Raw genomic sequence first — 15,635 nt, 5'->3', positions numbered from 1 at the left:
AGGAGGTTTTCTTGCCAAGCCACTCTTACCTTTTTTTTCCCCCCCTGAGCTTGCATATTCAGCAAGGGAAGTATAAAAATGCTTTTCTTAGCCCAAAATTAGTCTTTTAAACTGAGTCTTTTTCTCTTTGACTTGTTAAAAGTGGGTAAAAAATTGGGATACAACGCAGTAACTCTTAATTAATTAACTTTTGTACATTTACATAATGGAGCTGTATGAAAGAGGAACAAAGGTTTTGAAACTGGTGGAAGACACACAAGTTTTAAGCTCTGTGCATTTGTTTTGTGGAAGGACTGTTAACTGGAGAGCTGTTCTCTGAATTCTGGATAACTGTTTTAGCAGAAAGCTTTGTCATCTTTCTGTGAACAAGATGAGGATTCATTTCTTGATGCTGTCTTAATTGCATTTGTTTGCTGGGACAGTGGTGCTGTTGGACAGATGACGAGTTGTCACTGCCACAACATAAACCTTGGGAATCCTTACACAGCTCTGTTTCCTGAGTGAGAAATTGCCACAGTCTTCCCAACATTCCCTTCTGCTGACTGCTGCCCTTCCCCTTCTCTACCCACCCTCTACCCAGATTTTCTCAGTCACTCCACCCTTTGATCATTGGTCTACTTGTCATGCCTTAGTCCCTCTCTCCAGTCTTCCAACCTCATCCCACCTGGCTTGTGTTGGAGCCCAAGTTGTCTCTTGTATGGCCAGTGTCATTTTCAGAAGCTATCCATTTAGAAATCAGATTCTGGTCCATGGGCTTTTCTTCTTTCAGTTCTGGTGTCTCAGTTGAATGGCCCTTGTATGGGACTTAAATGTACGGTTCTAATCAAAAGAAAGAATATACGACTAATGCAGTTTTTGTTACCTTCAGTATTTTTGTCTCTATAGCTCATCTCTGGCAATAAGTTTTGCTTCCTTTGCAGGTTAAAAAATATTTTTGCTTTACTAATCAGTAGGCAAGATAGATAATCTTTATGCCATCATAAAGATTGGCATCTGTCCTTTTACAGATGAGCTCAACAGACAAGCTTCAAGTGTTTATGATTCTCCCTGTTGAGCTGGTATTCACAGATCACCAAATACTTTTAATGTCTGTAGGGAGGCACAGATCTTATGTCCACTGAAGAAATAAACAGATTAAAAAAAAAAATCATCATTTTTACCTCTTCACTCTTGCGGCACATTCAGTGTTGTTAGTACACAACTGCTTGAAAGTGGCCTCCAGCAGCTCTGCTCTGTTGCTTTTACATAAGCTGCGAGAAGAATTTCTTGTGAGCAGTTTCCCACCTGTAGCATGTCTCTATGCAAAGCAGTGACTTCTTTCATCTCCAGTGTTCGAGCATCACCTCGTCTACAGTAATCCAGTCAATCCTGGACAGGCACTTCTGACTCATAACACAAGAGCAGAGCTGATGAGTGAGGTAGTGAAGGTGGGACTGGGGATGGAACTGGCCTCTTAGCTTAGCGAGGGATTAGCCTGTATTTCAGTTCATGCTGTTTACAGATGCTGTAAAAGAGGCAAAATCAATTTTTTTGGTGGAACAGCAGCAATGAAGTTCAAGTGGCTTTAATGCTTTAAAAAAGTAAAACAACTCAACCTGGTATTCTCATTAAGATCCCACAATGCACTTACAAATTTGTGAGTTCTTCTAGCATGTGCTGCCTGTAGAGGTTTTGCCAAGGGGTTGAACATGTATCCAATGACCCCGTAGTTGAAATAATTTAGGACATTGGTAATGTGAATTTGGGTGAAGTCTGTAACTTGCTTAAGCTTTCACAGCTTGGCTAGTTCGGACTCTTACAGCACTTTAGTATACCAAGCTGAATTACAGCTGGCTTGTAGCCTAGGATTAGACAAGGCATTTGTTCCTGCTCCAAAGGGTGATAGGTTGTTAAGGCTGAGGAATTTAGGTTGCAGTACTGTTTAACTAGGTTACAGTACTGTCAGCCAGAATAGAGTCCACTGTCACTCTTCCAGTCTTGGCTGGATTGGCCAAAATCCAGCAGATACAGCTCTTGAGTACAGAATAGAAAAGTTTGTGATAGTTTATTTTTTAAAAAAATAAATACATATGTGTATGTGTTTTTTTCCCTGATCACAAAAACATATACTGTAAGGAGAATCTTAAATGAGCTGAAACTTATTTAATTTACTCTTTACAATTGAAGAAGAACTAGAAGCTATGAATTTGGTGTTTATGTTCTTGCAGGATGTGTCTGGTACGAATGAAACAGGAGGGTCGCACAGGAAAATACATGTGTCGCTATATAGTTCACTGCATGTGGGAGGATGTGGAACAGCGTGGTAAGGTGATGGGGGTAAGTCATCTTTTGGTGTTGATAATTTGATGATTCACATCTTTCAATGCTTTTGTAACTTTGCATATCTTTGAAGAATGCTGAAGAATCAACCTGTAGCTGCTTTTTTATTTCTTTATTAGCTTAAGCTGGTGTATGTAGCCCTTACTCCTGACCTTCATTCCCGCAGCTGTACTGCCTGTTGTATTGAGCCACTGACCTTTCTTCTGAAATTGCACCGTGGCCTGGATGAAGATACTGATTTGTCTGAAAATAATTAATTTTCCATGTGGTTTGCTATGTGATGGCAGAAGCGGATGCTGCTATAACAGAATGGGCATTTGTGGATAGGAATAAGCGGCTGAGGTAGGGAGAAATGTGGCTGGTGCCAAACATATAACCACAACTTAAGTAATTCCAGCAGAGCTTTGAGTTTTCTCTGTATCTAGGATGGTGAGTAAAAGGAAAGTTAAGGGACAAGAAGGTTTTTATGTTAAGTTCCCGTACATGACTATAGCTAGTCACCAATTTATTTTTCATTTTGGATTCGTAGTATACCTAGTCTTTATCACAAAAGAAACATTGTAAGGAGAGAGTAGCTCCATGGACAGTTCATTTGCAAGTTTGAAGGAAGAACAAGGTTGGATCTTTTTGGCCTGTTCTGAGGAAGGTTATGCTAGCTAGTTGTAATGGTCATTTCTGGCCTTAATGTCTATAAGTGCGTTTCTCCAGCCTTGTTTTGGTGATAGCCTTCAGAGAAGGCAGTGCAGAAGCAGTAGAAGTAGGAGATAGTTTTTATAACCGCAGTATCACAATGGTGACAGGAGATCTGATACAGTTGAGGATGCCTATAGGGTACTTCTAATGGGAAGATAGAGCTGGGAAAGATCTCCTGTGTTGTGGAAAAGAAAAGAATTGTTCAATGATTAAACAGAGGTTTGTCTGTGATTAAAATAAATTAGACAGTTTTCATATAGCAATAATGGCATATTGTCAAGTCTTAGCTGTCAGCCAAATAACTGGGGGAGAGGCTGCTAGGGTATTCCTATTGGTGACAAACAAGAGAATTAACCAGTGAGTTAGGATTTGGTATGAGATCGCATTAGTAATTCAAGAAGTTTCTCTCTGATCTTTTATTTTGTATGTGGTTTTAGAAAGTGTTGATTCTGGTGTAACTTCAGTTATTCCATCAGCAATGGAATAACTTTTTCCTAGTTGCTGGGAATTTTGTAGCTTTACTGTGTTACAGCTTGCTTTTAAAGACAAGTCATCCTCTTAACCTTCTTTTGGATTAAATCTAAATTTGGGCATCTTAGAATTTCTTGCTACATTAATGGGCTTACCTAAATTCCAGTATGGGAATCTCCACTTTCCTGGTCAGATGCCATAAGGCAGTGCGAGTGAGCCTAGACAGATTACAGTACCAGAGAAAAAGATTGAATGAAATAGCTTATGCATTTTTGTCCTTATCCGATGCCTTCCATGTCATATCAGTGGTTGATTCTGCTTTCTGTAGGAACTGGAGACAGCTCAGATCTTTGTTCTGGGTGTAAATTTAAGGCTGCTCTTCTTGAAAAGAAAGAAAAAAAGAAAAAAAAAAACCCACAAAAAAATCCCCAGCCAAACACCCCGCCTCCGAAAGCCCCCACAATCTCTTCAGGGATCTTTTGATTCCATCTGTGCACAGAGAGGATGCTGCTCTGGAACAGAAAATTATTTCTCTGTTCCTTTTGACCTTAATTTTGCCTTATATGAACTAATCTCAAATGCCATCTTGTAGTTTTCCTTGCAGGATGTAAAGCAGCAGCAAACAGCGAAGAGAAGCAAAGCTAGCTGTTTGCTACCTTTACAAGCGTGCGGAACTCTAAAGTGAAGCATGGTGTAAGTTAGACCTCTATCAAGGTTTTTTTTTCAGTAAACTTGAAGGGAAAAAAAGATAGTGCTTACAGTCAGTTCTTTGTAAAGGGAAGCACAGGGTTTCCATTTCCGCAAACTAAATTGTTCCATTGCCCCCCAAAATTCTCCAAACTGTAAAAAAAAAAAAACCTACCAGTGTCCTTATGTTTTCATCCAATCTGGAGCCTCAAATGTTAATACATGCATATTACAATGGTATGGTTGCTGTATGATGCAACTGTAAGGAGATCTTAAGTTGTTTGAGTGCCATTCATTCTCTGCCTTGGCAGGTTAGGCATCTTTTCAGTTTATCCTTGAATTTAAATTTCGCAATCTTTGTAATAATGATCACGCAATGTAATAATGAGCATGCTTAGTTTGCAATAATATGATTCCTATAATATACTTTTGACTGTAACCTAGTGTTAACATAGCTTTTATGTGGCAATACCTGATGCTTAAACGAAGTATGTACACATTTAAAGGCTTGATCTCAAAAACAGTTACATCTGTGTGTATATTTAATATAGTTTAGCTGCACAGAGGCCCATTGATTTTAATGAGACTCCTTCTGAGAGAACGTGAACTCTTGAGGTAACAGCTAACTAGACCAGGCACTAAGGGTGTGTAAGAAAGCACAGTGAACTCTCCTAGATGGTAAACTTGGAAATTAAGACTGTTCTCTTCCTCATAGTGTTTGTGAAGACACAGGGCTTTCATAATCTTTTAGTGATTTTTTTTTTCCCCCCCCTCTCATATTTTAATTCTTCCTAATCTTCCAGTCATTATTTTGTCAAGATGAATGAACTTTTTAGTCTCTTCTGGTAGTATTTATTGTATGTTCAATGCATAAATTATTTTCATCTATGTTTGAAGAGGTTAGCTGTTCCCTTGCTCCTTATCATTGCTTTATTTTCCTTCCTCAGTACTAGTGATCTTAGCTTAATATACCACTTCACTCATGCCCCTGCATAGGCAGTTCCTGTTTTTTCCATGCTTGTTCACTCTTCTTCACTTACTTTCCTCCCCTTCACATAGATATACTCTGATTGAACTCTTTCTCACATCTCAGCTTTTTTAAGTGATAAATAAGTACAGGGCAGTTACCCTAGGTGTTAGGTTCTACTTACTAATCTTGATGTATTTATCTCTAATGGTTCTTTTAAATGAAGCTGAGGTAATGACAAAGGGTGTGTGAGCTGATTGAGGAATGTGTAACAGCTATTTATTTTCAAGTGATTTAATCCTGTGATCAGTATATATTTACCTCCAAAAGAAGATGGTTAAATATATCAAGATAAGAATAGTAGATAAAAAGAAGATGACATTAGTGATCCCCTGTTGATGCTTTCAAATTTCAGAATCTGAGCCTTTCTCAGAAGTAAGTTAAATGAAAAGAAACTTTACTGAATACTTTTAGGGCACTAAGTTATCATCTGCATAGCTCCTAGGAGGTTAGCAAATTCCATTCCCTGCTTTTTCTCTTGTGCAGTATCAAAGATCAGTATTTAACTGATTGGTACATTCCTGTATTGTGGTATAAGTGACAGAGCACCTGTATGAAATTGCTAGTTGGATGCAGTTAGTTTAACTTGTTGACAGACAAAGCTGCAGTTCTTCAACTTGTTTCCATATCTAGCAACAATTCCAACACTGGATGCAGAAAAGGGATACTATATTCCTGAACTGATATTGATGGTTTATTAAAATAGCCATCTGCTCTTAAATATACAAGTTCATTGGAGCCGAAAGTGATAGAATGTAAGGCATTTTAACTACTCATTTACATCAGCTCCAACTCCAAATGGAGTTTGTATTATTTCAAAACCTGGTTGTTAAAATTGCTGAGATCTAAATCTCAGCTACAAAGTTTTGGGACCTGTTAGCCTGAGCTCCTTCAGCACTCCTGAATGTCGGCAAGAGTCAGAAACCAAAACTTGACACAGCTGTAAAAACACACAGAGAGCCTGTGGCCTCAGCAAATTCTACTGGTGCAGGCATATTTCAGATATAAATTTTACTCTGCTGTCCCTAGTACTAATGAAGTCAGTTTCTTTTGGTGGGTTTGCAGCCAGGTGTGTCCAGTTCTGTGGCTAACCAGTGCTCTTTACTTAATTTTTCCACTAGTGACATTTCTATCAAACTTTAAAAACAAACAGAAAAATTGGCTTGATGCAATGGCTCAAAGTGTTAATAGTAACGTTAGGCTGGGTAAAAGACTTCCTTTCGATCCTCCTTTGCCAGAGATCTCCACCTTGTGGCTTGCAGTGAATAGATTTATACTACGCAAACTGGCAGCTGCCTGATCAGTTTGTAAGGGGAATTCAGTCAGTACTAGAAATTGCTGCTATTTGTCTTCCTAACAGAGTTCTTTAGCAACCTGAATATTAACCTTACTGACCTGAGTATTGTGTTTTAGTAACTGTGTGTATATAAAAGCAGTTGTTAGAAGTTTAAGTGTATTTTAATACCCTTAGATGAAGCTGCAGAGTTGATCGCAAGGACTTGTAGATGCTGGAGTTCCCTGGAATGGGATTTCAGCTGATAATTGGAGAATAGATATGAGGTTAAAAACAACCCAGACACTCCACCCCACCCCACCCCCCCAAAAAAAAAAACAACAACAAACCAAACCAAACAACCCCAAACCCAAAAAACCAAACACCAAAAACCCCAACACCCATTCCCTGCTCCCCTCCCCCTCCTCCAAGAACCCCATACCCATACTAATACTTCTGGGTGCAACTCACATGCTGTCTTAGAAAGATCCATCAGACTTTACTCAAATAGCTGTAAATTGTTGTAGGCTCATTTTAACAGCATTAGTCTTGTGTGTTGTGGTGGCATTCTGCTCCTGAAATGACTAAGTTTTTTTTCAGTGCAAAATAACAATTCATTTTAAAATCATACATATTCTAAAAGCTGCAAGAGAGATAAGAATAGGAGGGGCTGTCAAGCCCAGTGTGCCAAACCTGTTTTAATTTATCTTAATCTCACTTTCCTGTTTTCCCACCAGACCACTTAGACCCCTGCCCCCTTTTTTTCCAGGAACACATCTAGGTGTCTTTTGAATTCGTTTATTGGCTCTGCTGTGCATAGCACAATACAGTCTTTGTTATACTTTTAGCTAGAGCTGTTTATATACAGCGACCCATAATTTGCTCTCAGTTACATTGGTGTACATCTGAAGTAACGCCATCAGAATCAATAACATGGTTCACGTCGGTGTAACTGAGAGCAGAATTTAGCTCTGCGAACTTGAACACCATTTTCTGTCTTGATACTCTTTCCGCAGTTAGAAGACTTCAGATGATTAAAAATGCCATTTTACCTTACGGTAGCTACAAAACTTCCTAAATTTGATACAATTCAGTTTTTCTTACTGTGGAGAACAGGAAGGCTGACGCTTCTAACTAAAGACTCGGAAATCATGGTCAGAGTAAGACAAGTAAGAGACAAGAATGGCTTTAGAAGGTGAGAGGACAGGGCGTAAGGTTCATAGAATTTTAAAATAGAACTTGATCTTTGTATGAATTGAACTATTGCAGTTGATTCACCTACAGAGGGGAAGGTACTGTACTTGAATACTGAGGGGGTCCTTTTCAGGCCTGTCTCTAAAATACGCTGGGAAGTCATGGGGACAATTTGGGATGCACAGAACAGAAACTACATTATTATGGCAGAACAGGGGCAGAAGGAAAGTGTGTGCAATATTCTGGCAGTGCAGTGGAGGGGGAGTTGAGATGGAGGAAGTGTACCGAAGCAAAATATTATAAAGAAGGTACTCATTTTGTTTGAGGAAATGGCTTGGGATATGAGATAGAGGGTAGTGTTTAGTACAGTTGAAAAAGGTTTTTAAAAACCTATAAAACTAAAGAAGAAAAGTTTTCATTTCAAATGGTCTATGTATATTTTGAAATGTATAACTTTACTAGGACATTTTAAAGAGAAAAATGTTATGAGTTTTTTAATGACTATTTAAAAAACATAATATATAAAATCTTACCAGTTTCTAGTGTTCCCTTTTTAAAAAAAAAAAAAAACAAACTTGCCAAAGTAGTGACATACAAAATTGCTGTGTGTGTTTTTTGTGCTTTTTTTGTTTAATAGGATACCAGGCATTGTACGATATGTTTTAACTGAACTTAGTGTTTTAATAACATCACGAAAGAAATAGTTCATCAACCCTTGATCCTTTCTCAAGGAGCTCAAAAGTTCACAGCAAGTTTCCAGCATTTTGTCATTTCATAAATGAATAATAGTATCAGGTACTGTTTCAGAGTAAATTCAGTAAATTTGATTCTGGAAATCTTAATAACTTAAATATGCAGGAAAATGCACGTGTATGGAATGTTACCTTGAAAATATCTCAACCATGATGAGGTCTGGAACAAACAGTATGCATGGTGATGCAAATTTAGCTTTACTAGGTCATGGAGTTTTGAAATAGGGGTCTCTTTCTCATGTTGTTTTTCATGTAGTTGTTCTAGAACCAGCGGCCGTGAAACTAACACACCAGGCTGTCTCAAACACAAGCATGTTTGGGGCATGCCAAGGACACGTGGTGTTGAAATCAAGGTATAATATATGCTTGGGTTCTTTTCAACTGGCCTGCCCCAGTTTTCTGTGGAGTCTGGCATAAAAAAATCAATTTAAATTTCCCAGATGTGTTGGATCCTGTTACTATAAGGTAGTGTCCTTGGTCTGTTTTGTGCCTCCCACTGGTGCCTGCGAGAAGTAAATGGAAGCTGCCTTATAGCACCTTTTCTAGAAATACCTTTCTCATTATTCCCCATGTTCTGCACCAGTGGGACTCGCATGCCAAAATCGATTTTACCATGCAGTGCTTGTAGGTGTTAAGTGCTGCCCTGTGTTCTTCAGACTCTCCAGAAGATAGTGTAGTTGTGAAAATTCAAACATTGAGCAGTGAAATTACTGCTCACCACAACTGCATAATTCTTATTTTGACAGTGTAGAGATGATGGTGGAAACAGGAAAATGATCCTTAGAGAACTTGCCGCAGCCTCCAGGCTCGGCCGAATGGGTAGCAGCTACGTTGTCCCTGTTGCCTGGCTTCTACCAGTGCTTTGTGTATCACTCACAATCCAGTTTGTGATTTGCCTGCAGTCAGTGCAGGGTTAAGTAACATGTTGTTACGCTATGTATTTTGGACATTTACATTATAAGCTTCCTATCCTTTTGGAGTTTGCCGCAGAATTCCTCAAATGAGATCAGCTGGTCTGCTTGGCTAAGCCTTTTGAGACTCTTGGGAGCGAGGTATCTCAATGTTGTGGCTGTAATTCTTTTTTAACAGCTCTAAGCTGCTGCAGTGAAAACATGAATGCAGTTTTAAGCTCCTTTGTAAATACAGAAAAATACCAAGACCAATGGCTCTTCTAAATCGGAGTAATCAAACAAACCATTGAGAGGTTCTGTGTTGTTCCCAATACACTTCAGTCATATTGTTGCTTGTGCTTTTTGCTGTCGATAGAATGTCACTGATATCTTCTGCTTCCTCTTCAGGAATGAACTTTTCCTTATGTTTTTGGTACCTGCCTGTCTTGAAAGACAATAACATAAGCATCAGTTAAGGTTTGATACGGTGCAGGGGTGCTGCAGGGGTTTGTGAAGCTGCTCATTCCCTTCCCCTCGCACAACTTCTTTTTGTGTCTCTGGCAGACTCAACGGCACCCATGGGTTGTGGCTTTGATTAAACCGGTATGCAGCTGTTGTTGGCTCTCCCAGCTCACCAACCACCACTGACACCTTCTGTAGTGTCTCCGGCCGTTCCCTTCCTCCGGTATCAGGAGGCTTTAACTGCAGGTCCCAGATGGTGTTTGGTAACTGCGGCTGACAAGGAGAGGGTGGTTGGTTTTCTGTACACATCCAGCTTTTGCTGAATGCTTCCGAATGCTCATTCTGGCTGAACTCAGAAGTGGTTGAAGTGCTGTATTTTGCACAAATTCTGGACTTGTCTTCACAGGGCACAGATGGCACGAGTGAGGTCTGTTTCAGTACTTCGGGGTCTCTTCTGCAACCTTGATGTTGGGGAAGGGTTAGTAACTTTGTGTCACTGCTTTGTTTCCGAGAGCAAAACATGAGTGCAGCTTTACAGACTACAGTGATTGTTTCCAGGAGAGAAAGAGGCACAGCGTGCAAGAGAAATTATTTTCTCTGTTTTCCCTGTGATGGCCAATGCATTCAGGCTGATGGGATCTTCATCAAGCTTATATCTGTACAGCTGTGGTAATTGGTCTTGTTCTCTCTCAGTCCTGCTATCCTGTTAGAAGAGCATGGTTTTGTTCTCTGAGTTGCCTTCCTTGCTTGACACTTTCTTTTTGTCAGGTACAGTGAAAGTTTACTTCCCCATTGGTTGGTTTGCTCTATTGTAGGCTGACTGTATTACTGTTTTCAGATATGCCTAATTTAGGCATTTACTTGCAGTACATAAGCAATTACTTAAGGTCTTAATTCATCGCCATCATTCTGAATGTTTTTTTCCCCTCCTTGTCATTTTTGTGTTACCCTAATTCCTGAATTTGCTGGAGCTTGTATCTGATTCCCTTTTAGGGGTATGCGCCTGTTTTCACATTTCCCCTCTGCCAGTGTGTCACATACTTCTCCCTTCCTACTTCTTATCTTGTAGAGATTATTAGTTTATCTCTCTACCTTCTCTTACCTCTCTTGTTAATTCTCTTTGTTTCCTTGCAGGACACCTTTCTGTATGTCAGACTGGCACCACCACCTCTCTCCCCTCCCTTGTGTTCCTTCATGTTCAACTAATCCTTGTACAGCCATCAGTGTCAGTTGTGCCTGCTCTCCATCCCTGGCATGCTGCTTCACTGGTCACATGCTGCCTTTATTCAATATGATCATCCAGCCACCTCCTGTTGCAAAGGTCCACAGTAGAAGCTCGGGATCTGTCCTCTTGTCTGCTTGCTTCAAACCCACCCTTGCATGTTGAAGTGTCTTCATGACTTTGCTTCTTTCAACTCCAGATCTTTCTTTTCTTCTTCAATTCCTTTATTTCTTTATCTGAACGCTTGCTTTCCCATCCTAAATCCCAGTTGCATATTTGCCATCATCAACACTTTCCTCCACTAGTATCCTCGTGCCTCATCTTTTTCTCTCTCTGACCTGGACATCACTCATCTGTCTTCCGAAAACTGCTTTGAGGGTCATCTCCCTGCCTTGTTGCTCACTATGGCTCTCCACCTCCTGATTGTCTCCTCTCATGGTTTTTTTTTGCTTCGATAGCCTGTAGTATGTACTGGGGGAGTGGGTTGGCAGTCTGCCAGCGCTGGCAGTCTGGATCAGCTTCTCCTGCAAGCAGCTCTGTGCCACTTTAATTGTCAAACACTCCTTCAAAGGCTGGTCTTAAATTCTGCCACAGACACAATGTCTTCATGCTTACAATGCACGTACTACAGTGCCTTGTAGTCTGGCTAGGTAAGTGGGTTGCAAATGTTTGTATTTTCTTGTTAGAACTCAGTTTATTTTGTTATTTCATTATCTGACTTCTCTAGCCCATTTTATCCATTTATAAAACTGGCAGCTCTATGAAGCCCTTATTTTTGACTGCTTTTGCTAACAACTCCCACAGTGGAATACATTCTAGAATACATTCAATAATACCGATGCTCGCTTTCATGCTTGCTTGCTTCTTTGATTTCTTTTACTACTTTAGTATAAGCAACAGCATATGATACTTTTGTACATGTCTAGGAAAATGATGTGTTTTTCTTTTTTCCATTCTGTTTTGGGAATCTTGGCAGATTCTTTCTATTCCCTTGTCTGTCTTCAGTTGTTGTGTCTTCCTCTTCTGTTTCTGGTCATAGCACTTGCTGTATCTCTATTGATACTAACTAGTTAATTATCATTATGCTTCTGTAAGAACTTGAATGCTGTTGTTTCCATTTTCAAAGGGCAGGAAATAATGCAAAAGATTAAAAGATTTGACCAAAATACCAGCGTATCGGATCTTGGAGATCTCTATTTGTTGCCAGCAAAACATGTATCATGTTGATTTTCAAGTTCGTCACATGGCCTTGTGGCCACAAGAATGACTGTGCATAAAAAGGGAGATTCAGCTAGTGGTCTGGATATCATGGATGGAAGATGGGGTCAATACAATCTTGGTATAGGATCTGATTTGGTTTTCAGATGGCTTGGGCATGGGTTCCATAACTCCAAATATATTTCACAGAATCACTAAGGTTGGAAAAGACCTGTAAGATCATCAAGTCCAACCATTACAAAAAAAAAAACCAAACCAAAACAAACAAACAAACAAAACCCCCCCTCCCACCACCACACAAAAAACCACCCACACCACACAGCACCATGCCCATCAAGCCAGGTCCCACAATGCCACGTCCACGCGCTCCTTGAATACCTCCAGGGAGGGTGACTCCACTACCTCCCTGGGCAGTCTATTCCAGTGTGTTACCACTCTCTCAGTAAAGAAATTTTTCCTAATATCCAGTCTAAACCTCACCTGGTGCAACTTGAGGCCATTTCCTCTTGTCCTATCACTTGTCACTTGGGAGAAGAGACCAACACCCACCTCCCCACAACCCCCTTTCAGGCAGTTGTAGAGAGCGATGAGGTCTCCCCTCAGCCTCCTCTTCTCCAGACTGAACAACCCCAGCTCCCTCAGCCGCTCCTCATCAGACTTGTGCTCCAGACCCCTCACCAGCTCCGTCGCCCTTCTCTGGACACGCTCCAGCGCCTCAATGTCCTTCTTGGAGTGAGGGGCCCAAAACTGAACACAGCATTCGAGGTGCGGCCTCACCAGCGCCGAGTACAGGGGCACGATCCCCTCCCTACTCCCGCTGGCCACACCATTTCTGATACAGGCCAGGATGCCGTTGGCCTTCTTGGCCACCTGGGCACACTGCTGGCTCATTTAGTAGGTAACAGAAGGCTGGCAGGCCTGTGAATGACCAGTGGGGTGTCACCTGAGCTATATAGTCATTTGTCTCGTTCGTGCTAAAAGTGCTAGCAATTCCTGCTATTTGTAGATGCTGTTTGAAGACTTCATTTTTTAAAAAGTGAGGAAATGGCAGAAACCCTGTAATTGATGGAAGTCCATGGCTAAAGCCCCAGAGGACAGAGCTATGTACCGAGGAGCTTGAAAATAATGTGTCTCATCGAGAGCATACTAAATTTGCCCTTTTGTGTTTTATTATGTACTTGCAAGAGGGAAGATGGCTCATATGTAGGTTTAATATGTGTTATTCAGGAAACAGTGTGTAACGAAATCTTTGGCTTCTTAAAATCCTTGCCCATGCTTTTAGGATCTTCTGGAAGTTTGTTTATTCACAGCAGCATTGAGTCTGAATGAAATACAGAAGTAAGATGGAAAAAAACTCACAGTATCTTACCGTGCAGCTTTTTCATGGTTCGCTTTCCTCCTTTGCCTTTTACTTGAGGGCAGAAATAGGGTAGAGAAATAATTTTTGTTCGCTTCTGAAAGGTTACAGTAATAAAGAAACTCTTGTTAACATCAGAGTATATGGCAGGCAGGAGTTTTCACAGTCTGGCATTGTTTATTTTACCAGCAATTTGGAACCTTCTGCACTCTTAAAATATTGGCAAGAAAATATTTAACTGTTAACTATTCTGTGGCATGTGTGTGTTTGAAGCCCTGGGGAGGAGGAGTGCTTGGGGAAATCAGGTTTTTCTCAGCTTATGATTGAAACCAGAAGGTGCAGAATATTGGTAGAAGGTGAAAGCAATGTGACTTCAAATTAGAATTTTACCCAAATGTGGAACTGATGGGAGAATGTCAAACAGGTCACATATGAACAGGGCTGTGCTAGGAAATAGTGGGAAGTCTGATGGAGCAAACACAAATAAGCCGGTCTGCTAGGCATTACAAAAATGAATTTGAAAGTGAGATAGTAAAAGTAAGTATTTGCATTTGTCCTGGCCTCAGTCACTGGATAAAGGTTGTAGCAGTACTAGGTGCTAGCATCAAGGATTAGGCTTGTTAATTGCTTACTAATTGTAAGGACTCTAGCAATTGTCACTCCATTTTGAAATGAAATAAACTTTTTTTTGTGGAGACTTTTTTAGGAGAGGAGATGTGGCTGGCTTTTTTGGAGAGGAGATGGGTGACTTGCTGTGACTTGCTGTTCCTATCCAATAGAAACTTGTTCTGGTCCCAAATTCTTGGAGAAAGAATGTTTTCTTTATTATTTTTTTCCCCTAGGGGAGGATGATCTATTTGGTATAAGCAGGATCATTCTTGCTGTTATTTCTACATAAAATGTAGCCTCTTCCCATGAGGTTACTAAAAACTATGGTAAAGGTAGCAATTTTTTTTTAATTGCACTAGCATATTTCAGGTGAAATTCCTATCATGTCAGCAAAGTGACCTGATGACTGGTATCCAGGATCATGTAATGAGCTGTGGCTGTTTTGCTGCAAGTCAGGGCAGGAAGAGATACACAGACGGAAGAGATAGCAGTCAATATCCACAAAGATCAGCAAAAAATGAACAAAACTGAATATACTCAGAAGTCGTTCTTCTAATGGCGGATGAAGAGCCAGTGTACTATTTCTAGCAATGACCAGAGATATTTGGGAAAAGGTATAAGAAACAGAACTGTCTGTCAATATTCTCTTGGCATTCACTAATGAGTAATCTGAGAGTTGCATCATATTTAGTATCTACTAACAGAAATCCTCTATGAATGTGCAGTCCCTTTTTTACCCCTTTTGTATTTTTTACTCTTTAATGTCCTGTGGCAATGACTTCTGCCACTTAATTGTGTTGCATGAGAAAGTACTTTTATTTTACTTTTAAAGTATTATTTGGTCATTTCATCAGCTTCTTTTCTACATCTTTTTTTTATGAGAAACAGTGAACAGTAATTCCTTGTTTACCTGCTCAATACCACTCATATTTTACCTCTCCATCATCTTCCTCCTCATTTCTTCCTGAATATAACTAGGTTTTCCTCATATGTCTAATCACCTTGGTCTTCTCTATGTGTTTTCTGTTTCTTTTAGATTTGTTCTGAGATGAAAAGGTAATAAACGTGCAGCATTTTATATGTGGGCACACTATGGATTTATGGCAGAATATGGTTCCTCTTCTGTTCTATTTTCATTTCATAATAATTTATTTGTCTTTTTCTTCACTATTGAATTGTTGAACTGAAATTTTTTTGAGATTTCGCCAGAAAATCTCTTTAAGATCCATTTCTGGAATTGTAGCTGCTAAACGTGTGCACATTGTTATATAAATTTTATGATTTTTTTTTTTAACAGCTACTACTAGTACCTTTATCAGCACTGAATATTACCGGTCATAATTATCTGTGATTGTTATTTTCATTTATTATTGTATTTTCTACTGATTTGTACTTACCTGGTTCTGCTGAAACACTTTTCAAAATGGATCCCACCTTTCATGGCTCTACAGCCCTATTAAA

General features: G+C 39.9%; 1 protein-coding gene across 2 annotated transcripts in view; it reads left to right on the top strand.

The window, feature by feature from the left end:
• Positions 1-15,635, top strand: part of LOC104251318 (ubiquinol-cytochrome-c reductase complex assembly factor 1) — a 51,011-nt gene that overhangs the window by 23,135 nt on the left and 12,241 nt on the right. For both annotated transcript variants that reach the window (XM_059827236.1, XM_059827235.1), the window contains exon 7: positions 2,208-2,316. In XM_059827236.1, coding sequence (XP_059683219.1) covers positions 2,208-2,316 — 109 coding nt within the window. The remainder of the gene's footprint in view (positions 1-2,207; positions 2,317-15,635) is intronic.

This window comes from Gavia stellata, chromosome 20 (genome assembly GCF_030936135.1).
Source record: "Gavia stellata isolate bGavSte3 chromosome 20, bGavSte3.hap2, whole genome shotgun sequence".
NCBI lineage: Eukaryota > Metazoa > Chordata > Aves > Gaviiformes > Gaviidae > Gavia > Gavia stellata.
This window is presented reverse-complemented; position numbering and strand designations above follow the sequence as displayed.